Here is a 27,344-nt window from a genome sequence, read left to right on the forward strand (position 1 = left end):
TGAGTTGGCAAAATCAGCTGCTCTAGCCAGAGGCTCCATCTTATAGTTCCCAGCATCTCTAAACTACAAAGTAGGCAAAGGAGCTCTAAGCAAGCATTGAAACGTTTCTAACAGAATCTCCATACCTAGTCTCATAGGACCTAACAGGCATTCTCTTGCTTAGAGACTCAAAATAACTATTGGGCCCAAGCTTTCCTAGGAGACTTCACTCAATTGGAAAACTATGCTAAATTTATGGTCCAGGTTGAGCATCCCTAATCCGCAATCTGAAATGCTCCAAAATCCAACATTTTGAGTGCTGACATGATGCCATAAGTGCGGAAATTCCATGCCCGACATGACATGACAAGTTGCAGTCAAAACTTTGTTTCTTGTATAAAATCATTAAAAATATTCTATAAAATTACCTTTAGGCTATGTGTATAAGGTGTATGTGAAATATAAACGAATTTCGTGTTTAGACTTGGGTCCCATCCCCAAGATACCTTATTATGTATGTGTGAATGTCCCAAAATCTGAAAAAATCTAAACTCTGTGGAACCCTTCTGGTTTCAAGTATTTCAGATAAAGGACACTCAACCTGTGTTATCACCTGCCATCTCATTTGGTTCCTGCAGTGCAGTTAGTGTACTTAACTAAGTGGTATTAACAGTGTTAAGAGTTTTTGTTGCAAGCCAATAGAAGAACTTAGCAAAGAGACACTGATTTAGTTTGAAAAATGCAGACAATAAAATTGAGATGATTTTTACTTAAAAGCCAGATTCTCCTATAGCTAGGTTAGACTGTGCCCCAACTCTTCAGAAAAACTATCAGTTCTCAGATTTTCTAGCCCAAAACTCTTTAGGTGGCAGAAAAAATTGTCCCTGGACTACTTACTTCTGCTTAACAAGTATATCTCGCCCATAACCTCAGTAGACAGTATTTTTGGACTGTTTGCCTTGAAAGTAGTCTATCATGCTGTTGTCCAAGTATTCTTTTGAGATTAAGTAAGTAGGGACCAAACTAAGCAATTTTGAATTTATCAGCTAACCATGGAGAGGGCAGTTGTATTAGCCACCACAAGGAGCTCCCTAAGGCAGGTACATTTACAATGAACATCATTATAGACCTCATCAAGCCCTTTAATACATTTAATTTCTTATAGGCTAGTATGTGAAGGTGGTTTTCCAAATGAAAGTCAGTATCCAAAGTGAATGCAATCATTACTTTTAAGTCATGTAGGCAACTGCCTCATCTTAAACACTTTTCCCTGCACTGAAAAGAACATATTTACATTCTGAGAGAAATAGAAAATGGGCTAGATATTTAAAATGAATTAGCTGTATTTCTATGCTGTGTGCCACGTCTTCAAGGTTTGGGATCAAAACTCAAAGCCATACGGCTGGGTGCTATCTGTTCCCTTGATCTTATGGTCATGTTCTACTCTAGGAGTTCTTGTTAAGTCTTATCAGTTTGATACCTCTCCTGGAGCAGAAGGGGCTTGTAACAACTTTTTTCCTCTTCCAAAATTGTAATAAAACTACTCAACTCAAGTTCACAGTTATTCAATTTTATGACAGGTAGAGACACTTGGATCAGGTCTTCACTTCTTTTGAGCATGGAGGCTGTCACCTTTGCTAGCAACGTTTAGTGTTAAATAGCAGTCTATTGTACTAAAGTCTTAATAATTGGCAGGTCTACTTGCCCTTTATACATGCTTTAAGTATCTGGGGACTCAGGCCATAAAAACAAACAATCAAAATGACACAGGACAGGTACTATAGGTAAATGCCACATAAAGTGGGCAAGAGGGTGATTCAGGGAACAAAGCTACACTAGATTTCATGAAGCTGTTACTGCCAAGGAGGGCTTGGCTGGTGACCTTCCTTTACACAGTCCTTGCTCACATGAGTGATCAGTCTTTGATAAGGGTTACTATCATCGTCATACCTTCATTGGTGCTATCTGGGTGAGCCAAGTTTACTTTCCGTGCCAACCAGTTTCCTACCTCCAGGTCTATTACTACCACCAGTAACACCAACCCACTTCTCACAACGAGGGAATTTTCTTTCTACTCTTAGGCTAGTTGCTAGCCATATATGAATAGCTCTCACAAAACCTTGGTTCTTTTAGACTCTGGCCTTAAAGAATATATCATACCACAGATCTTAATCTTGACTACTTAGGCTGGAGGAAAATGTCCTAGAACCCCCAGGAATTGTGCAATCAGGTATACCAACTTCTCATTAGCTTTAAGTTCCTTACCAGAGTCTCAGTGCTCACCTGTCTTGTCCAGGAGTATTGTGGAACAGCACCACGTGCCAGTGGACAGAAGGGGTATGCGGTAGAAGCTCCAGGGTAGAAAGTCAGCCCACATGCCCTGGGACTTTGAACTTAAGACAGATGACAGTTGGGGGTTGGTTTAGGGTCAATACCTGCCTCAGCCCATTTCCTCCAGTTTTGAAAGAATCTGCCTCCTTTCCTTTGAAGAATTTGTTTTTCCATTGTTCATGGCATGTCAAATATTTCACATGTGACAAAATGAAAAGGGTCCTCACCTGCCTAATACAAGGTGAACATCTGGCTTTGACTAACGCATGTCAGTAGTTTAGGTGCATTCCTAGCATTCTATAAGGTAAAGTTAACCTCCAGCGGAAGGGACATGCAGCAAAAACAAAAGTTTTCTCTCACCTTCCTGGATAATTGTCCCTCCTTCTGGTATACCTTAGTGTTTTGAAACGTTACAAAAGGCATAATGCAAGTCATGGCACTATACTGAGAAATCGTTTAATAAGTTAATATTACTCATCTATTAATGATTAATGCCAGCGTTTGAAAACTCTTATAAGCAGAGCTTTTCTAGGCTTTCAGGCTTGTTACACATCAGATTCCATGTTCACTACACATTCGTCCTCTTCAAAGTGTCCAGGCAGGGGAAGGCATTTGAGAGAACAGCCCATAAGAGCCTGTGGAGTCTCCTACTTTCCATTGAAAATAACACTTCCCATGCTGCTCACTTAAGAGTCCGCGGAACCATGTGACCAGCCTAAACGTGATCGCACCGCTAACCAATCGCAGAGGGCAGAAAGGCCAGTCCCAGTTCACACGCTCCGGACAGTGGCAACCAAAGGGCAGGCGCATTCGGAGACGTAAAAACCCCAGGTATTGCCCGAGAGGCTCTTTGACCACATACTTTAAAGTTCGCTCTCACTTCAGGAGCACGTGACTGCAGGCAGGCAGGGCCACCTGGCGACGGGAGCTAGGGACTCTGGAATGGGTGTTAAGGGCCTGGGCGGCTTGCAGTCCCAATTCCCTGCAGCTGGCAAGCAAGCCCCTTGGCGTCCCATCTGAAGATCACTTCGGGGACGCGCTAGGATTCTGGGTCGTCTTAGAAAGGCTTCCTGTCGCTTGTCCAGGAAAGTTACGAGGCCCCAAGTGGGAACGTGGCTGAAGACCAGGCAGGGCCTCCAAGCCCCTGCGGCAGACTCTAGGGACCCGACAGTCGTCACCACCGCCCTTCCCAACAAGACAGGGCCACACACCCGCTCTCGCTCTGTTCCTTTGATCTGTTGTTTAGAATGAAGGCTAATTACAGTCACTAGCCTAGGACTCAATTCCTCTCCAGGAAACGTCACTGGGAAGGAGGATCAGCAAACTAACCTGATTAAGTCTTCCTTCCACTCCCCCTCCCCGTTCGGCTACACGAGAGACCCGAGAGGTTTGCAAATGCCGCCCGAGGCGTGGAAAAGGGAGAGGAAAAGCACCCAGAGGAACGTCCTGTGTAAAGCCCCGCTCCTCCCCTACCCCGCACGCCGGAGAGGCGGCCCCGCGCCGGGGGAGTCGCAGTCCGGGTGCGCAGGCTGAGCACTGCCCGCGGCTCCGCCGAGCCTGCCGGCTGCCGCCCACCGAACGTGCGCCCGCTCACGGCTGCCGGGAGACTCTGAACCCCGGCCGGCACCTGGCGCTCCGCGCCCCCGGAGGCGCTCACCTTCGCCCACCGTCCGCTCCCACACTCCCTGAGGCTCGAGGGGCGAGCCCGGGGCTGCCGCGCACGTCTCGGCCCTCCACCTCCTTCCTAACACTCCGCCTGGCAGAGGAGGCAGAACCATTGTTCAGTGCTCGGAAGCCTACATACCTCAGCCCCTGTCGAGGGGGCGAGAAACGAGGCAAAGCAGCGGCTTTGGGGGAGGCGGTGTGAGGGATCGAAGACTAGTTCAGGCGAGGCGTCAGGACACCCCAAACCCCACTGTTCCCCAAGCCCGGCTCCCTTTAGCCTCGGCGCTGACAGCTCAGAGGCGCCACCACGGAGGGGAGGGAGAGAAGGCGAGGAGAGCCGAGAGGCGCCTCCTAGGAGGCGGGTGAGCAAACGGAGACCTGCGCCTCGGGGTCTCCCGGAGCCCCGGCTGGGTCCCGCCCGCCGGCGAAGGGGCGCGTCCTCACTCACCGGTTCCGGTGGCGCAGCTCTCCCGGGGCGCCCAGCACAGCGCGAGCAGCAGCCAGAGCGCCCAGCGCGCGGACGTGCCCATGGTGCCCGCCTGGATGGTGCCGCCGCCGCCGCCGCCGCCGCCGCCGTTCGCTCCGCACAACAAGTTACCAGCCCTTCCGAAAGGAGGAAGAAGGTGGGGGCGGGGAGGGGAAAGGGGGAGAAGGAGGGGGAAGGAGTTGGGGGGGAAGGGAGCGGGGAAGAAGAGGGCACCCCCTCCCCTACAACTTGCACAATCTCCTCCCCACCAGCCAACCCACCCACCCACCCACCTCCCCCGGCTGCAGCAGCAGTTCAAGCCGAGCCTGCGGGCAGAAAATAATGCAGGCGCTGCAGAGGAGGGGAGGCAAGGGGAGGGGAGGGAAGGGAGAGGGGGTGGGGAGCCGAGAGCAGAAGAGAGGACAGAACAGAGAGGAGCCGGTAGCGGAGCACCCACACCGGCGGCGGCCGGAGCGCGGGGTGAGGAGCGTGGAGGGGGCAGGAGGGGGAGTGGTCAACGGGAGGCGCGGCGGGCGGGCGGGCGCGCGGCGGCTTCAGCCCTTCTTTCCCTCGACGCGCTCCTCTTACACGCGCCGGACAGCCGGGTGCCCGCGCCGGGAGTGTGCGAGTGTGAGCGTGCGTGCGTGAGTGACCGTGGTCGTGGTCGTGGTCGTGGCCGCCGCCGCCGCCGCCGCCGCCGCCGCCACCCGGACTGCTCTAGGGGCCCGGCTGCTCCGCGCGTCCGCCTGGGGCTCACGGGGGCCCGGGGCGGCCGCTGGTTGGCTCGCGCACCGCCCTCGCCTCCAATCCCCGGTGCCTGTCCTAATTTCCTGATCCAGGGAACCTGCCGCCGCAGCAGCTGTGCGCTCCCTACAGTCATTACTGTACCCTCCCGGCAGCCTCCAGCAGAACATGCAGCAGCAGCAGTTAGCGCTGATGCAACTGTTGTTGCTATTGCCACTGCCTCCCCACTAACGGGGCGTGCACCTGGGGGGTACTTGCAGTTTCCAGGGGCAACAAGCATCTCTCTACCACCCTCTCCTGCGCCCCTGAGAGAGGCTGGTAGGTAGCATCTTCTTCGGGCCTCCTGTATCCATCCACTAAGAACGTGATGAAGCGGAGGGGCTCCAAACGTTTGGGCTGCTCAAATGTGGGGTTTGGGATGCCGGTCTCAATCGCACGCTGAGATGCCATTTTGCTAAAAACTAAATGTGTCTTTAAGTGAGAGAGTGTGTGTGTTTGCAAGAGAGTGCGCGCGGTTGTGGCTGGTCCTCTGTAATTGAACAAGACTGAAATAACCCAGCCTGGGATGAGGAGAAGGGAAATTGCTAGCGCAGCTTTGCATTTGCTCATCAACGATTATAGTTAATTGCTAATTGCACAAAATGATAGTTTGAGGGCCTGTAATTAAAAGCTTAACCTTTTCTTGTTTGGAAGAAAGGGGCCCCATACGTTTATTCCTCTTGATATACTTTATAACATTCAATTACAAGAATCGAGGAAAGAATAAAGGAAGCAAAGGCAAGACTCCCAGAAAGGAGTCTTATAGACAGTACCTGAGTCTATAATTTGCTTTTTGTGTACTTCAGTTTTCTTGCACACTTAGCCCTGGTTGAGGTGCATTGTCTGCTATCGTCTGTTAAGCATCTCGCCAGAGTGGGAGGGCACATCGAGCGATTTCACTTTCTTAAATAAAAGGTTTTTAGGCATTTTTAAAAGGTTGTTTTTGTGTTGGTTCAAGCTTGGAAGGTTTCAATAATATAATATTCTGACTCTATTCTGTTGGTGATCTGAAGAGCAGTGGGCACTGCCTCACTGTCTTCTCCTTGCCCTGGTTTTCCTGGAAATTTGTCAAGGCTAGCAATCAAGGGAGATGTTTATTAGGAACTTGCTATATCCAGGAAACACACAGGAGAGGAAAATTCCAAGTCAGGGTACATTTCTGTGGGCCAAAGATACCCTGATTGTGACTGCTGAGCATGAAAGGGCTTAACTCTAGGTATGGATGGGATCTTGCACTATAGCTCATTTTGAATGCTATTTTGCCCACCCTGTGGTTACATAGTTGATACAAACTGCAGCAGCCACACAGGTTGCATGTGAAACAACTGAAATTTGTTTTTATGACATTTAGTAGTGAAGATGCATGCCGGTGTTATTCACCTAATGGCATTGAGATGTGATAGGAAAACCTTAGTGCATGATGTCTTTCATATTCTCAGGGTTCTGAAATGCCATCTGATGAGCTGAGCTGTCGCTTTACAGAAGATGAAAGGAGTAGAAGGGATGGGTGGAATCAATACAAAAAGAGGCAGCATTAATAAACAGTCATATGACTTGTTTTTAACACTTTACTCAGAGATATAGGTATACTACAAGCTATACATTGATATGGTATAATAAGACTTATCTTTGAAAAATGTGTGTGAGTACTTTCTAATTCTCCAAGGGATATAAATAAACTTTTGGTGAACTTAGCTGCAGCTCTGTGTTCAATCCTGTAGCTTTTTTGTTGACTCAAAAGAAAGCATAACTTTTGGCTCCATCTCTGATTGACTGTGTAACTTGGGAAAAATCACTGTGCCTCTCTCTGTATCTGCCTTTTGGCCTGTAAACTGGAAACAAAACCGACGCACATTGTATCAAAGTGCTCCGTGGCCTCAAGGACCAGCTCTCTGCAAGGCGTTGTTTATTAGAAGAAAAAGGTTGTATGGAGAAATTCATTGGATTATGATAGAAAGTAGCTAATAACTAAAAAGATAAATTGATAATAAGTGGATATTGAAGTGGTTGAACTAACAGAGCTAGTTGATCATAAGTGGTGACTGAAATGGTTGAACTAACTGGGTTCAGAGAAGTTGACACTGCTGGATTCCCGATGCCTTCCGGTAAATGCGGAGGCAATCCCATTCACTCCTACAATCCACCACATTCATTTATGTGTTGAAGCAACACATACTGAGCATCCCTGGCTAGCAGGCACTGTGCAAAGTAATGGGCATACAGAAATGCTTATCTAGGAAGCTCAGCATCTGGTAGGGGAGGCAGGCAAGTGAGCAATCGTAGTACCCTATGTATAGCACTCTGATTAAGAGATGCTTAAAGTGCTATAATATTGCAAGGAAGAAGCAGCTATTCTGGCCGCAGGATGAAGGTATCAGAAAAGGCTCCACAGAGTGTTTGTCTCTGAGCTTTTTTCATAATTTTTACCCAGTAATCTGAATTCTCCCTACTTCTGGACACATGGTAGGATTGGACATCCTGGCCCCCTTATGGTTGGATGGGGTCGAAAGACTAACTTTGGCTAATTATTTGTGAGCCTAAGTTACAGGGTGCCACTTTCAGACTGGAGCATTTAATTGCTTATGTGAAACCCTCTCTTTGTGTCTGCATGGTGACAAGAAATGTTTAAGAGGTGGCTGCTGCATTAGTCCAGGTCTCTGAGTGATTAGATTCATTTAGAACTACCCATGTGAGTAGTTCCCTGCTGTCTATGTGTCTTTAGCAATGGTCACATAGAGTAGAGGTTAGCAAACTAGGGCTCATGGGCCAAGTCTAGCCAGTCAGCTGTTTTTGTATGGCCTACAAGTAAGAATGATCTTTACATTTAAAAAGAGTTTTACAAAGAAGAAGAATAGTGTGCAACAGAGACTGTATGTTGCTTACAAAGCCTGAAATATTTATCATCTAGCCCTGTAGAAAAGAAAAATCAAACAAACTTGCCAACCCCTGACATAGAACGGGTGAGAGAGTAGTAAATCTTTGTCATCTTCATCTACTGAGATTTTGTTACCTCAGCATAACCTAGTGTTAACCTGACTGATACACCAGGGGAAGAGGGAAGGAAAACCATGGTGAGCAGAGGGTGCAAAGGCAAAAGAGCAGTATGTATTCAAGGCAATGGAAGGGATTCAGGGTGGTTCAAGGGTGGGGTTCAAATGGACTAACAATGCAAAGTAAGGCTGAAGAAGAAAGGCAAGGACTGGATTAGCTGGAGTCTAGGATGTCATGCTAAGGCTTTGGATTTTATCCTATGAACCATAGTAAGGACTTGTGATAGATTTTGATCAGAGGGCTGGCATGCAGTTTCTTCTACTGTGACAATGGTATGGAAAGCAACTTGTCTAGGGTGTGGGATAGGGTCAGACTAGAGGAAGAAACATTAGTTAGAGGCCCCAGTAGTGAGGGAGTGCATTCAAGAAAGTAGAGGAGGCTGGGTGTGGTGGCTCACACCTGTAATACCAACACTTTGAGAGGCCGAGGCAGGCAGATCACTTGAGCTCATGAGTTCAAGACCAGCCTGGGCATCATAGCAAAACCCCACAAAAAATACAAAACCTAGCTGGACGTGGTGGTGCGCGCCTATAGACTCAGCTACTGGGAGTGGAGGGGGGCCTGAGGCAAGAGAATTGCTTGAGCCCTGGAGGGTGAGGCTGCAGTGAGCTGTGATCATGCCATTGTACTGCTGCCTGGGTGATGCAGGGAGACCATGTCTCGAAAAAAATAAAAATAAAAAGAGGAAGAGACTACTGTTTGATTAGTCAGAAGCATTCAAATAATTCCTCCATGAGATTTTTCTCCTTGTTTTTTTGGCTTTATCTTTTTGAAGCATTTTCCAAACATATATAATCCCTGCGTATCACTGGCTATGTCTGCTAAAAGTACAGATTCTCAGGCCCCTCCCTTGATGATCCTGATTTAATTGGTCTAGGGTAGAACCCAGGAATCTGTATATGTAACCCTATTCCAGTTGATTCTTAGGATTAGTCATGATTAAGAAACTGTTTTAGAGAATGACTTCTTCAGTGCCATTTAATTGCTAAGTAGGTTTACTTCTGTCATATTTGTGTAAATTAATTTGTCAAATTTCTCCTAAGGGAGTAGGTTAGGACCCACAGAAAATGCTAAGGTTGATGCTTGTCATCATTTTTTTTCAAGGTCCTTAGACTAATAGTATTGGCATCAGAAATAATCTTCAAACCAATTTGCTAGTTTGTAGTACTCATCACTGTGATTTCTACCCCACAGCCTCAGCACAGAAAGTAAGAAGGGAAATGAGCTCTCCTTTTCTGGGGCCATCCCCTTCTGAAGTGTTTCGATGGTAACTTCCCAGGCCTCCATTCCATTATTTTCTAATTGTGTGACAGCCCAGGGAAATGAGTGGGATTCACCCCTTCTAGGCTCCATGAGTAGGACCTGATGGTCAAAATCATTTTAGCTTCCATCAGAACCACCTGGAAGGCTTGTTAAACCATAGATTGCTGGGCCCCACCTCCAGAGTTTCTGAATCAGTAGGCCCAAGAATTTGCATTTTTAGTAAGTTCACAGATGATGTTAATGCCACTGGTCAGGAAGCATACTTTGAGAACCACTGTTCTAAACCCACTGGCATTACTTTCCCCCTCAGCTACTGTGATTGGTTTAAGGGCCTCAGCCAGTCAACCTATGGCTTTCCTCTGTTGGCATTGATTGGATGCTTCAGCCCTAAGCACATTACAAAAGCTAGCTCAGTTACGATGAAGCTCAGGGATTTTGCTTGGCTAGAAAGGCACTATCTTCTAAGTAATGAGATGTGTGGATGTAAGGCCAGAACTGCTCCTGCCATTTTGCCACCCTGAAGGAAGCCAGTTGGAAGATGAAACTGACTCATGGAGAAGAGGAAACTGAAATAAATGGCACTCAAATTTGTAAGCCCAAGCCCAGATCAGCTTGTTTCAAAAGCTGCCATTCTGTGGGACTTCTCGCTTACCTGCACCGAAACCTTCCCTTTGTTGCTGAAGTCAGTTTAGATTGCGTTTTCTCTTACTTGCTACCTAACTCACAGAAGTGCCCTCTTGAGGGATGGAATGTGCTTACCTGAAAGCAATATGCAAAACTCTGCACATGGCCACCCAGTAGAAACCACATGGCTAACCCTTCCTGGAGGGCATTCAGAAGAGGAATACAGGTGTTAGTAAGGTCTGTTTTGAACAACTGTATTCATGTGTAACCTGGCTAAATCAATTCCCCACTCTAAATCAGGGGTTAATGTGGACTTATTATAAATGAATGCCAATTGAGGGTTACAATCTGGTAACAACAAGGTTTTTGAAATTCCAAGGCCAGAGACAATTTTACACACTGCTTTTTGAACAATTTTGGAAAGTAAAAAATGTGGCCAAATGTAAAAATAGTGGAAACTCCAAAATGGGCTGAATATGAGGCTAGACAAATGGTTATTAACTGGGAGCAATTGTAGACCCAATAAATGTTGGTCAATGTCTTGAGACATTTTTCACTGTCGTGCCTGGGGGAGATATACTCTTGGGAGATGTACCCTTTACTGGGTAGAGGCCAGGGATGCTGCTGAACATCCTACAGTGCACAGGACTGGGCCCCACAATGAATTGTTCAGTCTAAAATGTCAGTGGTGCCACAGTTGAGACATTCTGAGCTAGACTTTGGAGAAGTCAGATGGCTCTGTATGTGCGAGGTTTTTGTCTGGGTTGGGTGGAAGGAGATTGCTTAGGATTTGGGTGGCCTAATAGAAAGATGTTCTATCTCACAACAGAGCAAGGACAAGCTGGGTTTTGTCCAGTCAATGACAGATATGAATGCAGTCAGAGGAGGTTGTGGGTAGATTTACAGAACTGGGAGATGTAAAGCAAATCACACGTAGTTTACATTTTAAGTTGAAATAGGTCAATGTAGGGCACATTCTAGGCTGCACTGTGAACTCACCAGGTTCTTTGTTTTGTAGGGTTGAGTTTTGTTTCCTTTGGTTTACAATGCAGGAGTGAAATACTGGACCACTTATTTTTGGAAGCCCTAATAATTAATTCCTACGACTCTGGCCCCAAATTTGATTGTTCTCACTTGTCAAAAATGTAATTTATAGGAGGTTTTGGAATATAGGGCTATAGCATTTAAAACACTCTTACAGTGGGAGTTTCTATGGAAATAGAGGCATAGACCGAGCTAGTTAAGCATAGATTGCTTATTAGAACATAATAATTTTAATCTGCAAGTTAGAGTAATGCAGCAAGTTCTTTAAGTATTACCATTTCACCATGATATTTCATTTTTGAACTTTTAAGAGTTTTGTGGAAGTAGATAGTTGATTTATTTAATGTTTTCTTACTTGGTTATGTAAGGAGGTTTAAATTCATATTATACTGCTGCTCACATTCCTTGAAGGGCTGAGTTTCTGAATGAATATGCTTCCTTCCAGCCTGGCTATTTGGGAGGGTTATGTCCTAGCATCTCTATATTGTTTTGGTAACACACTTATGAGGAGTTCTAATGCTGATAATGACCATGTCTGCAGAGTGGAGGGGAGGCCCAGTTTTTGAGCCTGGCTTTAGGGTTATATGGTACATGTAAAAACTGCAAGTAACTCAGAATTTTTGGAGGATAGATCCCAGAGGAGATACCAGAGAGAAAGGCAAGTACAATTAAGGAAGGCATTTGTATATTGTTTGTTTGTTTATCCACAAGGCATTTAGTAAGCCATTGAAGATTTTTGATCAAGAGATTATTTGTTTGGATATGAGTATTTATAAACGTGACTATCTGAAAAGGTGATTATGTCTGTATGGGATCTAGAGGGCACTCATGTGGTACCTGAAAGCCTTTGTGTGTTGAATGAATGCAGAGAGGCAGTACTGGTTAATGGTTAAGAGAGTGGGTGCTGGAGTGGGTCTTCCTCAGTTCAAAGCCTGGCTCTGACCCTGTGAAATCTTAGGCAAATTATTTAGCCTCTCTTTATGCCTTAGTTTTTTCACCTGAAAAATGGGGGTGGGAAGAACACCCACTTCTTATAAGGGTTGGGTACATTTATAATAAAGCATTTAGAACAGTGCCTGGCATATAATAAATCAGCAGCTTCAATGTATAAGAGAGGCAATTACAGGTATGGGCCTAGGATTTGAACAATGTAAGACTGTGGTCCTCAACCCTGATGGTACATTAAAGTCTCCTGGAGAGCTTTTAAGAATATCAACACAGGAACAGCTCTATCTAGGCCAACTGAATAACATGTCTGGGAGTGGGGCCTGGGCACAAGCAGTTTTTAGCTTTCCAGGTGAGTCTAATGTGCATTCTAATTGTGACTCACTCGGTGTCAAGCCTGAAGCTGTGGCCACTGGGGTATAGAAGGGGAGCTGTGTGGTAGGTTTTGAATGAGAATGCACTCTTAGGGAGACAGGGATGTTGTGGTGACTGTGGCAGGAGAAACAAGGGCAAATTCCTCCTAGTGTTCCACAACAGCATCCCAGTTGTCGCTTTGTGCATCCTGCTCCTGGCCCAGCATCTCACATCCAGCTAGGTTTGTCAGCTGTAAGGGAGCCAAAGACCATGGGAGGTCAGAAGCTAGGCACAGCTAGACTGTTTGGAACCCAGCTGGTGTCTACCTATCGGGTGATGGATTACATATCACTGGTCTCATGCCTTTACAAATCAATCTACCAACAAGGACTTGTCGAGCACCTTCTTGTGGGACATACAGTGTGCCAGGTGACTGGAGGGCAGCAACCAGATAGCAATGTGGCTGCTCTCGGGGATGAGTTGTTATTGTTTTGTTTGCTTTTTCTGCAGGAGCCAAAACTCAGGCTTGTTAAGTGGTAATTGACAGTCCTTCTAAGGAACTTTCTCTTGGATTTGCTGCCAATAGGAAGAGTATTATTTCTCAGAGCACTATAGCATTCATTTATCGAGTGCCCGCTCAATTATGAGGCATGACAGATTTGCCATCTAAAAGAGGAAAGACCACTTAATGATTCCTAGAGTCAAAAGTCTGGAATAAATGGATAGACGATCAAAGAGTTAAGGGGATTCTATTGTAATTGGAGAAGCACTTTTATCAGGAGCCAGGTCTTCCGCTGAGATCTTAAAGGAGCTCTTGAATGAGTTGTGTGGGAGGGAAAGTATATTTTTGAACATAAAGAAATAGTGATTTGGCCAGGCACGGTGGCTCACGCCTGTAATCCCAGCACTTTGGGAGGCTGAGGTGGGCGGATCACCTGAGGTCAGGAGTTTGAGACCAGCCTGACCAACATGGCACAACCCCCTCTCTAGTAAAAATACAAAAATTAGCCAGACGTGGTGGTGGGCACCTGTAATGTCAACCACTCGGGAAGCCGAGGCAGGAGAATCGCTTGAAACTGGGAGGTGGAGGTTGCAGTGAGCCAAGATCGTACCATTGCACTCCAGCCTGGGCAACAGAGCAAGACTCTGTCTCAAAAAAAAAAAAAAAAAGTGATTTTCAGCTGTTCTTGTGATAGGATAACAAGGTATAGGCTGTGGTTTTATTGCTAAACCAAGGTGGGAGAGGATTTAAGACCTGGTAGAAAGTGGAATTCTATTTTGGAATTCTGTTTCCCCTGACCTCAGGAGACATTTGAACTCTCTCAGAAGGCCTGTTTATCACAGCAATTTTCAGAGTTTCATTGTTTTTCTGAATGGATGAGGCTTGCATGTGAGAGAAATAAGAACTTTCACCCTTTGGGAGAAGTTTCCTTGTATAGTTGAAGAACTGGTCATGGTTACTGACCCAAATTAAAAGATAATTGATGGTTAATGACCCAAATCAGACCTCGTTCCTAAATTGACTTGGATTTGCTTTGGGAAGAAGATAATGAAAGGTCATTCGGAAACACCAGAGAGGTCTCTTTGTGGATAGAGATGGAGAGGGGAAATGTTGGGATTGGGAGAGGAAACTTGGGGAGTGAGACATACCTGAGACTGCTATTGACTAATATTTGCTTTTTGCATTCTTAGCCATTAATACCACAATTGATATTGACAACACCACAATATCAACAGTGTCCTTCTTTGCAATCAAAGCTTTCTATTTTCCTGCTATGAGAAGTAAATACTGTGAAGGCAAAAATTATGATTTAAATACTTGCAGGGCTTACAGTGTTTGTGGAATTGAATTGGAATATGGGAAGAGATCTTTTAATCAGGTTTTCTTGGTGAACTCTAGGCACTTTTCAGGGCATCTACAAGGAGGATGGATCATTGTTTAGTTTTCTCTATATTTATTCTTCCCTCCCTTCCTCCCATTTGCCAGGGCCTGCAAGAAAAGACAAAGAAGAGATGGAGAGAGAGTTGGCTGGCATAAAGACTGCTCAAAATAAAATGACAGATGCTGGCAAGGATATGGAGAAAAGGAAACCCTTATATGGTGTTGGTGGGAATGTAAATTAGTACAGCCACTATGGAAAATAGTATGGAGTTTCTCAATAAACTAAAAACAGAACTACCATACTATCCAGCAATTTCATTACTGGGTATTTGTCCAAGAGAAAAGAAGTCACTATGTCAAAGGGATACCTGCACTTGCATGTTTATTGCAGCACTATTCACATTAGCAAAGACATGGAATCAACCTAAGTGCCCATCAATGGGTGAATGGACAAAGAAAATGTGGTATAGCTACACAATGGAATCTTATTCAGTTATAAAAAAAGAATAAGTTTATGTCATTTGCAGTAACATAGATGGAACTGGAGGTCATTATGCTGAGTGAAATAAGCCAGGAACATAAAGACAAATATCTCATGTTCTCACACTCATGAGGGAGCTAAAAAAGTTGATCTCCTGGAGGTAGAGAGTAGAATGACAGCAGAGGCTAGGAAGAGAGTGGAGAGGGGGAACAATAAAGAAAGGCTGGTTAATGGATACAGACATACAGTTAGACACCAGCAATAAGCTCTAATGTTTGATAGTGAAGTGGCCATAGTTTACAAGAACATATTATATATTTCAAAATAGCTAGAACGGAGAACTTGAAATGTTTCCAACACATAGTAATGATAAATACTTGCGGTGATGAGTACCCCAAATACCCTGATTGAACCATTACACCATCTATGCACATAACAAAATATCACATGCACCCTATAAATATGTCAGGTGTTCATATCAGTAAAAATAGTTTTTAAAAAGACTCCTCAAAGCAAGCAACAAAAGATACATGAAGGTCATGGGAGATCTCGTCTTTCCTTTGCAGTGATTTCATCATAGACCTTGCCTGGCTAGAGGGGCAGTTTTCTAAATGCGAAACAAAAAAATGATCACTATGTCTTACATAGTGTGAAAAGAATGTCTTGAGTTTGTGTGTTGCCTTTCTTCTGAGTAGGTTCAAAGTACTTTGCAAACATGACATCAGTACTCCCTGGGAGAGGCTGCAGATGAATTCTGAGGAGAATAATCCCTTTTCAGCAGTTAGGAAGAGCTAAGGCACAGATCAGCTTCATCACTCAATTTATGCAATGTGTCCCCTGACTGTTCTAAGTCTCATACACAGAAGGATGGCATTAATGCTTAATATGGCTAGATGAAGTCTAAGTGAGATCCTTGATTAACTCCATGTCTTATGCTTTAAAAAGGCACACTGTAAATTTTTATAGTTTATTTTTTTCTTGCCAGTGGCCATTCTTAGAACTGGCCTTCCTCTAACATCTGTTTGTGGAGCAAGGCAAAAATAAAATGAGAACAAAACAAGAGATACCAAGTAGTATTTGTGTTAGCATGACTTGGTACCAAATTGGATCACCTCAGGTAAAACTTGTAGTCTTAGAGGAGCCCCTGAAGAGGGAAATGAAACATCCTTTTTCCCTCTGTTGTTTTGATTAGGATCTTGTAGCAAAGTATGGCAGTTAAAAATTCTGTTAGTAACTTGAAGGAAAAATAAATCAATAGTTATAATTTGCAGCAGTTATAACTTCTTTTTCTGTTTTTACAAAGAAATTGAAGTCTCATCCACTAAAGCTGCTTGTATTTTCCTTTTTTGATTCTAGCCCCTCTCCCCTAATCTCTGTCCTGTCTTCTGTTTGGCTCTCTTAAGAAATCTCAGGAGGCCCTGCCCATGGAAGAAAGTTTATAGAATATGAAGAGAAATGGAGCTGTGCTTTGTAGATCTAATATCGTTTCCTCTAATCAAGTTCACTTCAGGAGACAATTCATTGGAGAAATTACCGGAAATATTGCAACAAGGATTATTTGGAAATTGAAGGTGAAAACAGGAACTATTCTTCAGGTCAAATTCTTTTCCCATTTCCTTTGTCTCTGATATGAACTGGCTTCAGTTGGTTTGTACTAACAGGTCTAATATACTTTCAGATAGAATAGCTCTTCTATTAGAATCTTTTTTTCCTCTTTTGTATATTTTCAAATTTATTAATATTACTTTTAATTGCCAAATCATAATTGTATACATTTATGGAATATGATGTGATGTTTTGATACATGTATACAATGTGGCATGACTAAATTAAGCTAATTAACATATCTATTACCTAACTCACCTATCATGTTTTATGGTGAGACATTTGAAATTCACCCTCTAGTTATTTTGAAATATACAGTGCACGATTATTGACTGTAGTCACCGTGTTGTGCAATAGATCTCAAAATCTATTCCTTCTGTTTGATACTTTCTTCTTTTGATCAACAACTTTCCATTTCCTCCCTCCCCACCTCCCTCAGCCTCTGGTCATCATCAGAATCTTTTTTTCTTTTCTTTCTTTTGAGAGAGAGTCTCGCTCTGTCACCCGGGCTGGAGTGCAGTGGCGCGTTCTCGGCTCACTGCGACCTCTGCCTCCCAGGTTCAAGCGATTCTCCTGCCTCAGCACCCCCTAGTAGCTGGGATTACAGGCGCATGGCACCATGCCCAGCTATTTTTTTTGTATTTTTAGTAGAGACAGGGTTTCACCATGTTGGTCAGGCTGGTCTCGAACTCCTGACCTCAGATAATCCACCCGCCTCGGCCTCTCAAAGTGCTGGGATTACAGGTGTGAGCCACTGCGCCCAGCCAGAATCTTTTCCTTAATCACCAAAGTATTTCTGGCAGGAAAAGTTACTGGCCATTTAAATTTTGCTCAGCTATAAATACTTGTCCCATATCTAGACTTGGCAGTGTACATATTTGGATTTACAAACAAAGTAGCAAGTTGACTGTGCCTTTCGTGTGGTTATCTGGATTTGGGGGGGTGAAGGGGGGGCGGGTCTCTGTATTTTTCTCCCCAAAGACTCCCTGGTTAATTTTTAAAAGTCTTCTTGGGGGTTTGGTGGGAGTTATTGGTTAATATGGATTAAATAAGAGACTGTAATGTTTTGTGGCATCTATTTAAAATTTCACCGCCAAATTCATCTTCTCAACTTTTTTTGTCATACACATTATCCTTGCTGATACATTTTCAGTGTCTTCCCTTCCCAAGCCTAAATCAACCCCTTGGTGTGGGCACTTGGAAACTCCTGGCCCTGCAAAAACTCCCTTTCCCCCCCCCAAAATGATGTTCCCTTTTCTCACCCAGAAATACCTGCTACAGTCCTGTGTTTCCTTTGGTCTTGATCTCTAGTATCATGTGGGAGTGGATCTGTGGAATTTTTGTCATTATATACATGTTGTCGTGTTTAATAAGGTTGGAGATCCCAGGAGCATTTCTCTTTTTGCCATGTAACTTTGTCTTCGTTTTGTTATTTTTAACCTTTTCTTCGAGTGCATTGACATTTGTAATGTTTGGGACCATAACCACGGAGCCCACAGCAGGAGGCCCCAGCATGCACGCACTTAAAGCACCCTTTAAGTGACTAACGACGGTAATCTGTATCCAGACTATACTTATCGTGTCTTCTGTAACCACTGAAATTCTGATGCAATCAGAACTCGGACAGAAAATGTTTAAAGCCTTGATAAAGTTGTGTCCTTTGGAGGACATAGCATGAACCTCTCATAGACATGACACTTTGTACTGTAATCCTTGTGTACCATGGCAGCACAGAGTCTTGGACCAGACACAAGAGACACTTATCTTGTACTAAAGTTGTTTCATGAAAAGAAGTTAACAGTAAGGATCCACTATGTGTAATTTTAACCACTGAATGTGAATCTATGGTACTTGTTCATTGACATAGACAATGTGGATCAAGTACCAGTCTTAACATATAAACTCTGACAAGTAGGCACTGGGGAGGCGGGGTACCCATGTCTGTCCTATGTTCAGCCTGAAGATGCACCCATCGGTAGTAGCAAGCACCAGTTTTCCAGGTCCCGGAAGCCTGTAGCCACTCTCCCTTGCAGAGCTGCATGTGGTTCTTGGATCTGGGTGAGCTCTCAGAGGTGCCCAGGAGAGCACTGCTTTGTTCTCCAGAGTTCAGAGGTGCCCTGAGAGGAGACTGGTGGATGCCCAGTGTTTGTTAAGGGAAAGGACGAGTGGCCTTTGTCAAAGCAACATGGGATTTCAGAGCATAAAGAGACCTTAAGCTCCCTCATTATGAGCAGGAAAACATACTAAATAGTGGCTCTCTTTAAACTTCTGGCTCTTCCTCAGGCTCTGTAGGACCTTTGAGTTCAGGAATTCAGGGGCTAATAAGCTGGAAATGTTTGATAATTCCAATATAAAGTCTGTAGCCCCCGATAAGATTTTAAGTTGTGTGGGTAAATGTCCTATTCAATTAATAAGCAGCTGAGCATATAACAGGTGGGAGTTTGGGTATCAGTGTACATGAGCTGTGTGTGTTAGAAGGATTTCTGACCCACATTCAATATAGAGTGCCATCTAAATTGTAAGTAATATTTTCTCTGCTTGTCTAGAAGATGCCTCTAGTTACCTTGCTTAAGAAAGAAGGAAAAAACTTTCAAAGATGTGTTTTAGAAGGAACTTGTTTGACTCTGAGATGGCTCTGCAAAATTTTCCATCACCTTAATATGGTGTGATCCATGATGGCATTTGGATTCAAAAGCTAGGGTTTTTGTCCACGCTGTACCACTCATGAGCTCTGTGTCCTTGACAAAGTCCCATAACTCCTTCTGAGCCTCACTTTCTTCAGCTGGGGAAAGGAAATAATTCTTGCTCAACCTCTGGCCTTTTACAGCGTTTCATCTGGATCCAAAGGGAGAATGAGTATGTAAAGTGACTATCAGTAGTTTTGGTGGAGTGTCCAGTGAGGTTTTCACTGGGACAGTGTATAGATATTAAGAATTTAAAATTTTAAGGAAGAAAGCAGGATAGAGGTAAGTAAACTTCCCTAAGGACTTTAATGGCCCTCCTGGGAGGGAAGGGACCAAAATCTCTCAACCTCCTCTCCTTGTAATTTCAGGTTACAGAAACCTTCGAGTGGGTTGGGTGATCCAATGCCATAGGAATATAAAAAAGGTCCCTGTATTAAAGTGCCTGTGGGGACAGACAGAGTTGTGCTGGATGTTAGCAATGGCATTGGATCTTGCCTTGTTCCAAAAAGCGAAGGATTTTGCTTTGAGCAAATGTCTTGGGCATTTGAATCTAAAATGATGGCCGCTGGTAGCCCAAATCACTTTTGGCATAGAGCATCCTCAGCTGAGAAAACATTGAGTAAAGAAGCCTCCTTTTTTTAACCTGAAGATCCACATTACTCATATTACTCACTTGCACTGTGTTAGGACAGTAGAGTGATTCCCAATGCTATCAGTTGGCCCTTCAGGTAAGAAATATCTTGAAATGCCCTTTGCCTGTCCTGAAATGAAAATCATAGATAAGATATATGTACATATGTAATCTGTAAAAAATAATCAAAATAATGTCTTGAGTATAATATAAAGGAAACATGAAGGGAAAATAGTTTATAAAAAAGCAATATGGCCAAACCACATCAGAAGACAACATGCAGTGGTCAGATATTGCACATGTAGGATTTTCATGAATGTGGCAGCCCATAGGCCATCGTATCCATATGATACTGGTATAGTAGAATAGAATGGACACTGTCATATCACAAGCAGCGTCACTGTTAGTGACATGATTTTCTGAAATGGTGAGCCACAATTGGTGATGTTCCAAGTTAAATACATAGCAATTTTCCCTTTTCTAGACAGAGTAGCTGCAATCCTGAAAAATTCAGTTATCATAAAATTATAAAAAAGTAACTTTTGCTTATATAAAGACAAAATCAAAACCTTTGCTCAGCTAATTATAAATAAGGGGGAAACCCTTGATGCCCACTGGAACATCTTTGGATATATGAGTCATGTAGGCCTTTTTTTTTTTTTTCCAGGTTCTTGCTATTTTGTTCAGCCTGGAGTACAGTGGCATGACCATAACTTACTACAGCCTTAACTTCTGAGCTCCCAGCCATCCTCCTTCCTCAGCCTCCCAAGTAGCTGGGACTACAGGCATGCGTCACTGTGCTTGGCTAAGGTTTTATTTTTTATTTTTTGAGACAAGGTCTTGCTATGTTGCCTAGGTTGGTCTTGAACTGCTGGCCTTAAGTGACCCTCCTGCCTTAGTCTCCTGTAGACCATTTTTCTTGATATGTAGGATGTGTCACCTGCTTTGCAGGATGTGTGGAATCCTGGCCCACTGAAAGCCAACAACACAAAATCTTCAGTCATTATGACAACTAAAATGTGTCCTCATATTTCCAAGACACCCTCTGAGAATGCTAACATTGTCATAAGAAACTCGAGGGTAGAGGCCTAACCTCACTTAAGCTGTTTTGGACATAGCTGGAGGTGACCATACCTTCTAGTGAAGTCAGGGTTAGTCAATGGAAGACCTTTTTAAACTTCATGGGATACCAGGTTTCTGGACTAATTTTGTTTTCTAAAGCAACTGTCTTCTGTTGCAAGCTATTCTGGTACTCTGGAGATCAAACAAACATGACTGAGTTCTGGCTCTGGGGGCTAACTGGGAGAAAGCAGGACTGGCAGATCCTCTGCCCATGAGCAAGTACCTGGAACTTCTTAGCTCTATTGGGGTGAACAAGCCATGGAAAGAGGATTTAGACTTTCTGCTCTTTTGGACAAATGGAGTCCCAATGACATCATGTTTAAGAGTATATATTTGGGAGTTGGACAAATCTGGGTTTGAATCCTGTTTCTGTTCATATGGAAGCTGTTTGACTTTGGACAAGTTACTCAGTGGTCTGAGCCTGAACACTAAACTGGAGATAGACCTACTGTCTTAGTCCATTTCTGCTGCTCTAACAAAATACCTTAAATGGAGTCTATAAACAACAGAATTTATTGCGGATAATTCTGGAGGCTAGGAAGTCCAAGATCAAGGTGCCAGCAGATTTGGTGTCTGGTGTGGGCCTGTTCCTCATAGATGGCAACTTCTAGGTATCCTCATATAGTAGAAGGAGCAAATCAGCATCCTCACGCCTCTTATAAGGGCACTAATCCCTCATGACCTCATCACCTCCCAGATGCGCCATATTCTAATACTATCATGTTGGTAATTAGGACTCAGCTTAGGAATTTGTAAGGGACACAAATATTCAGACCACAGCACCTACCTAGGAGGCTGGTGGTGAAGGACAATGAGATCTTCATAAAGAGCTTTGCATTGTTCCAGGCACATAGTAAGAACTTAGTTAACTACAGTGAACTCCAACAATTTACCCATTGTTGCTTATAGTCATACAGTCATCTTTTGGGGGCTTTTAACAACTTTTAAATTCAGGGATACATGTACAGGTTTGTTACATATGTCAACTTGTGTCATGGGGGTTTGTTGTACAGGTTATTCATCACCCAAATGTTAAACCTAGTATCTATTAATTATTTTTTCCTGATCCTCTTCCTCCTCCCACCTTTTACCATCTCATCAGCCCCATTGTGTGTTGTTTCCCTCTATGTATCCGTGTGTTCTTGTCATTTAGCTCCCACTTATACATGACATCATGTGGTATTTGGTTTTCTGTTCCTGCCTTAGTTTGCTGAGAATGATGGTCTCCAGCTCCATCCACGTCCCTGCAAAGGACATGACCTCATTCTTTTTTATGGCTACATAGTATTCCATGGTGTATATGTACCACATTTTCTTTATCCAGTTTATCATTGTTGGGCATTTAGGTTGGTTCCATATCTTTGCCATTGTGAATAATGTTGCAATGAACATACATGTGCATGTGTCTTTATAATAGAATTATTTATCTGCCTTTAGGTATATAACCAGTAATGAGATTGCTGGATTGAATGGTATTTCTGTCTTTAGGTCTTTGAGGAATCACCACACTGTCTTCCATAATGGTTGAACTAATTTACGCTCCCACCACCAGTATATAAGAGTTCCTTTTTCTTGACAATCTTACCCCCATCTGTTACTTTTGGATTGTTTAATAATAGGGGGCTTATGTTTGTGGGGAAGGGCATTAGTGACAACTAAGGCTCTATAGAACAATCCTGCGATAAGGTACAGCTCCATTTCAGCAAAAAAGGATGAGAGTTTTTCTAGAAAGTCATTGAGGGGGAAAAACAAGGCAGCTCTGCATTATATTGAAGGGAATGTCTTAAACATGATAGCAACATCTTCTCTATAACCCTTAATACTTAAGATTATGTACTTTTCATACTTCCTACTGAGTTCCAAGAGCCTGAGTAACAAGGCAGTATGATGATCACACAATAACCTTTATACAACAGGAGGTATACACAAGCTGTGCCATGAAATTCCAGGTTTGCTGTCTCATGTGACTTATCCCCAGCTAAGCAGAGCTAGAACCTATTACTGCTCTGCAAGGGCCCTGGAAAGAAATTCATGTGATTGTTTCTTATGCACGTGCTTTTCCTAAAAAGTGAATATTAAGGTGTCCTTTTGTTGATGCAAAACAAGCAACCAGGTACACTCATGCACACACATTTTCCCAGGACAAACCACAAAGAAAAACTGTTTGAATATGTTTAATGAAAACATTTGCCAGCTGAAAACTTCTTAAAGAGATCCAGCTTTCTTATGGAAAACAGCCCAGGATTCATAGAGAAAATATTGAAGTATTCTTCTTTTCCTTGATCAGTGTTGTTTTGCCGAAGAAGATGCTGTCTGTCTTTTTCACTGAAGAGTGAAAGGAAGTTCTGACCATATGTCTCCATCATTCCATGGGCAATTGTTGAAATTTGTTTTCCTTTATAACAGTGGGGCAAGTGCTTTTCTTATAACTGTCTTGGTTCATAAAAACTTTAAGACAATAAAAAAATAAGAATATCAAATAAATGAGGACTACGGGGAAGGATCAATATGGCAAAGCTAAGTAAGGAAAATGTATACCTGTGGAATAAAAATTTGACTGTAGGCTTCCTAGTGACTACAGCAAAGAGGAAAATCCCGTTTGGTTATGTCATTTAAAAACATGAAGTTTTTTTAGGAGGAGCTCAGTTGTCCCTGGTGTTAAGAACAGAAGTGAGTTTTCTCACAGTTACTCATAAAAAGTATTTTGAGCTCTGATGATCACGTTCCTAAAGTGCCCTGCAGTGACTGCGACTGAATTGTGTCAGACCTCTTTGTATAACGTCCCTCATTCTTGGCATTTTGCCAAAGTATAATTCTATAAAGGGAAAGAAATAACCTCCAGGCAATCTTCCATTTATACTATTTATTTTCAACTGAAGTTTTGCGAAATATTGAGCAGCACAGAGTTAGAGGTCATCTCTGATAAGTACCTGGAATGCAACTCTTCTCAGCAGATGGGAAAGTGCAAAGCCACAGGCTTGCAACAGTTCACTAAGCTGGGCAGAAATGACATTCCATTATAAATATGAAAAGGAAGCCCAAAGATATGGGGGCTGGGAGAGAAGGTCACCCACCTTGCCATGTAGAGAGGCAAGTGCATCAAAGAAGATGTAGAAAGTTTGAGAGGAAGGGGAAGAAAAAAAATGAACAATAATTTGATTAACTTAAGATAACCATATTCACACTTTTGTATATTTCCTTCTTTTTTTTTTTTTTTTTGTCCTCCTAGTTGGTGATGTTAGCAACCAGAATATGCACGCCGGCTGGGTGCAGTGGCTCACACCTGTACTCTCAGCACTTTGGGAGGCTGAGGTGGGAGGCTGTGGTGAGCCCAGAAATTTAAGGCTGTGGTGAGTTATGATAGCACCACTGCACTCCAGCCTGGGTGACAGAGCAAGACCCTTCCCCCTGACCCCCCCCAAAAGACTAGGCATACAATTTTATAAATAATTTTTCACTCAATTAAGCACCATAAAATTAGTTATTATAGTTTATTTTATCGGGATTTGTGGGCTGTTGTAATATAATCCCCATCATGGCTTCTGACCTTCTATAAAATGTATCATATACCCCCTGCCATGAGTAAGTGATGCTTTAGGAAAGTTAGGAAAAGAGGCTGTTTAAATAGACTGGGAATCAACAAAGAGGCCAGAGGGGATGTAGGAGGTGAGAGCCAAGTGTGGGGAGTTGTTCAGCAGAAACAGAGAATCAGAAGGGGAAATGACTGGGAGAACATAAGCCCCAAGAGAATTTACTAACCACGTGGGGCTCCCCATGAACGTGGCATTAGTGATTCAATTTTATCTCAAGACGGAACAAGTGCACCTTTTGTAATGTTTTTAAAAATGTAAACATGCCTAAGTTCTGCCCTTTCATAAAAAGAGATAGAAATAGAACAGTGGTGGGTCATGATAATGTGGTAGTACAATTTGGCAAGATTTTTCTCTTTTAAAAGCAGCTTTCCAGAAATCACATTTTTCCATAGTCAAGAATTTCTCTTTTTTTGGAGGGTGTGGTGGGTAGCAAAACTAATACTACTTTTCTTTTAGAGATGGAGTTTCGCTCCATCACCCCGGCTGTTCAGTGGTGTGATCTCAGCTCACTGCAAACTCTGCTTCCTCGGTTCAAGCGATTCTCCTGCCTCAGCCTCCTGAGTAGCTGGGATTACAGGCACGCGCCACCAGGCCCAGCTAATTTTTTGTACTTTTAATGGAGATGGGGTTTCACCATGTTGGCCAGGCTGATCTCAAACTCCTGACCTCAGGAGATCTACCTGCCTTGGCCTCCCAAAGTGTTGGGATTATAGGCAGGAGCCACCAAGCCCGGCCAGTAATCTGTTACTTACAGAGGAAGACTGGTGTTTACACTCAAATCAGCCCCATATACAGACACTTCTTAATTATCTACTGCTTACTTTGTTAAATTCTGTATCTCTCCTTCCCAAAATAGAAATGTTTCTGATGCTTAAATACAACCACAAAGTCATTGAAGACATATCTTGAATGACCATTAGGTTCTGATATTCCTTCTTTGACCTTGTACAGACTTTTTTCTCCCCTTATTGTTTTGAAATGTGTCACTTTTTTCTTTGCTACTTTGAATTACCTTCTGTTCCAAGAACGGATGGGTAAATACATTTTCTTCAATCATGGTAGTTTTCTGCTGGCCAGATGTTGTGGTAAAATTCTACCTTCTCCAGGGACTAAAGTGTGACTATTGAATGAGGAGGCTAATCTTTTTTTCTTTTTATCATATGTGGTGTATAGGAATCAGCCCCACTGTGTATGATGATTGCTTTGTCCTCTGACAGCCTTCAAAAGTACTGGGAGGGAATCTGTCAGTTGATTGTCTCAGACAATCCCTTTCTGCACTAAGAGATTATGTCTTCTAAAGAAATTCAACCAAATGTGACTTTAGCCATCTAAAATCTTCTTCTCCCAATAAATGGATTTAAGTATCTGAAAAGACACAATGAAATTAGAGACTTCCGATTGATTTAATTATGCAGCTGGGATTAATGAGAGGATGTATTCTTCCTGCAGTTACAAAGTCTCTTCTATTCTCTAGTATTCAGTTAATGAAAGGAAATAATATATATTTGGAATTTTTTCTTCTCTCCAATGCTGCAAATTTTATAAGCTGCTAGTTTCACTACTGGATATTAAAGTCTTATGAGGAAAAAAAAAACCCTTTTTTATATCAAAAGGGAATGGATTTTGTGTTTCTAGCACAACAGGTAGTCTGCCGCTAGGTGGTATGTTTCGTTATTGTCCGCACTTAAGTTTCGGAGATGTAAATGCAGTATAGGTACCCCATCATACAAAAGTTTGACTTCCTGAAAAATTCATAATTTAACTGTAAAGAGAATTCTCTTTCTTTGTTGGCTCCTATTTTAAAGCCAGAATAATGTTTCCTTACTGGACTACATAAATGCATTGAAAGTGTCTGGTGGGAGGTTCTGGTGTTGACCAGGTCCCTGGAATTCTGGGAACATGAGTGGAATTTACCCATATAGAAGAGACTATAATTCTCTTTTCTCCTTTGGAGCCTCTGGTAGTACTTCCTAGAAGGACTTCCCTGGGTCGTTCCCTGTATCCAAAGAATTTCTGTCTCATATTTGTGGTTTCTAGAACTTTATCTTTGTTTATCCCTTACTTTGAGTACTTACAATCTCTGACAGAGCTGGGTTCCATGTCATTTCACCATGGGGTTTACTAAGCGCCTCATAGAGCCTTTCAAATGGAAGTTTCCTCCCCTTCTTCATCAGTCTCACTCCCTCTCTCTCATTTTCCCCCTCTAGTCCTACCGCTCTCTCTTCCCCACTCCTTTGCCATCCCTCAGTCTCATCATCCTTTTGGTTTCTTCTTTTTCATTTTGACATATTTTTAAAAAATAGCAATGCCATGTAAAATTTAATTAACAGTTTATACCCCCTATTTTTTTAATAAAAGAAAACATAACAAATACAATTAAAATCCTTTTTGATGCTCAGACTCCATTCTCTTCCTCTTGCTCTATTAAATATCTCATAAAGCCAAAAGATCCATTTGATGACCCTTTGTACAGCTGTGTTACTAGAAGCCTCATGGGAGGCTGTTCTCTTGCTTTAGGTCATTAATTTATTAGATGTTGGTGGGGGTGCTGTGCTAAATGGGGGCAGTGAGTAGTCCAGAAGCAAATTTAATGAATGTCTACTCTTACCCAAATTGTATGGAAAAATAAATAGATTTCATGTGCCATGGGGTAAACTTGTGAGGAAGAATCAAGCACAGGAGACTTTAGCAGAATTAGTGACTGTTCCTAATTCCCGTTTCCTTTCCAGGAAACCCGACTTGGGTATTCAGCATTCCTGATCTCATTCTTCATGGTCCTCTCTCTCTCTTTTTTTTTTTTTTTAAATGGTTTTAATGTGTATATATCCAACCCTGGCCTTA

At 43.0% G+C, this 27,344-nt stretch overlaps 1 protein-coding gene across 5 annotated transcripts in view; it reads right to left on the minus strand.

Annotated features, from left to right (window-relative positions):
- VLDLR (very low density lipoprotein receptor) overlaps window positions 1-5,422 on the minus strand; it is a 32,666-nt gene extending 27,244 nt beyond the window's left edge. For 2 of the 5 annotated variants that reach the window (XM_063609880.1, XM_063609879.1), the window contains exons 1-2: window positions 5,030-5,422; window positions 4,424-4,578 (exon numbers count right to left, since the gene is read on the minus strand). In XM_063609880.1, the coding sequence (XP_063465950.1) occupies window positions 4,424-4,578; window positions 5,030-5,355 (481 nt within the window). In that variant the 5' untranslated portion in view covers window positions 5,356-5,422. Of the gene's footprint in view, window positions 1-4,423; window positions 4,579-4,734 lie in introns of all 5 variants that reach the window. The other 3 variants (XM_063609881.1, XM_055294351.2, XM_055294347.2) reach the window with 3 other exon arrangements.
- Between the last annotated feature and the right edge of the window lie 21,922 nt (window positions 5,423-27,344).

The sequence above is a fragment of the Symphalangus syndactylus genome, chromosome 9, assembly GCF_028878055.3.
Source record: "Symphalangus syndactylus isolate Jambi chromosome 9, NHGRI_mSymSyn1-v2.1_pri, whole genome shotgun sequence".
Lineage (NCBI taxonomy): Eukaryota > Metazoa > Chordata > Mammalia > Primates > Hylobatidae > Symphalangus > Symphalangus syndactylus.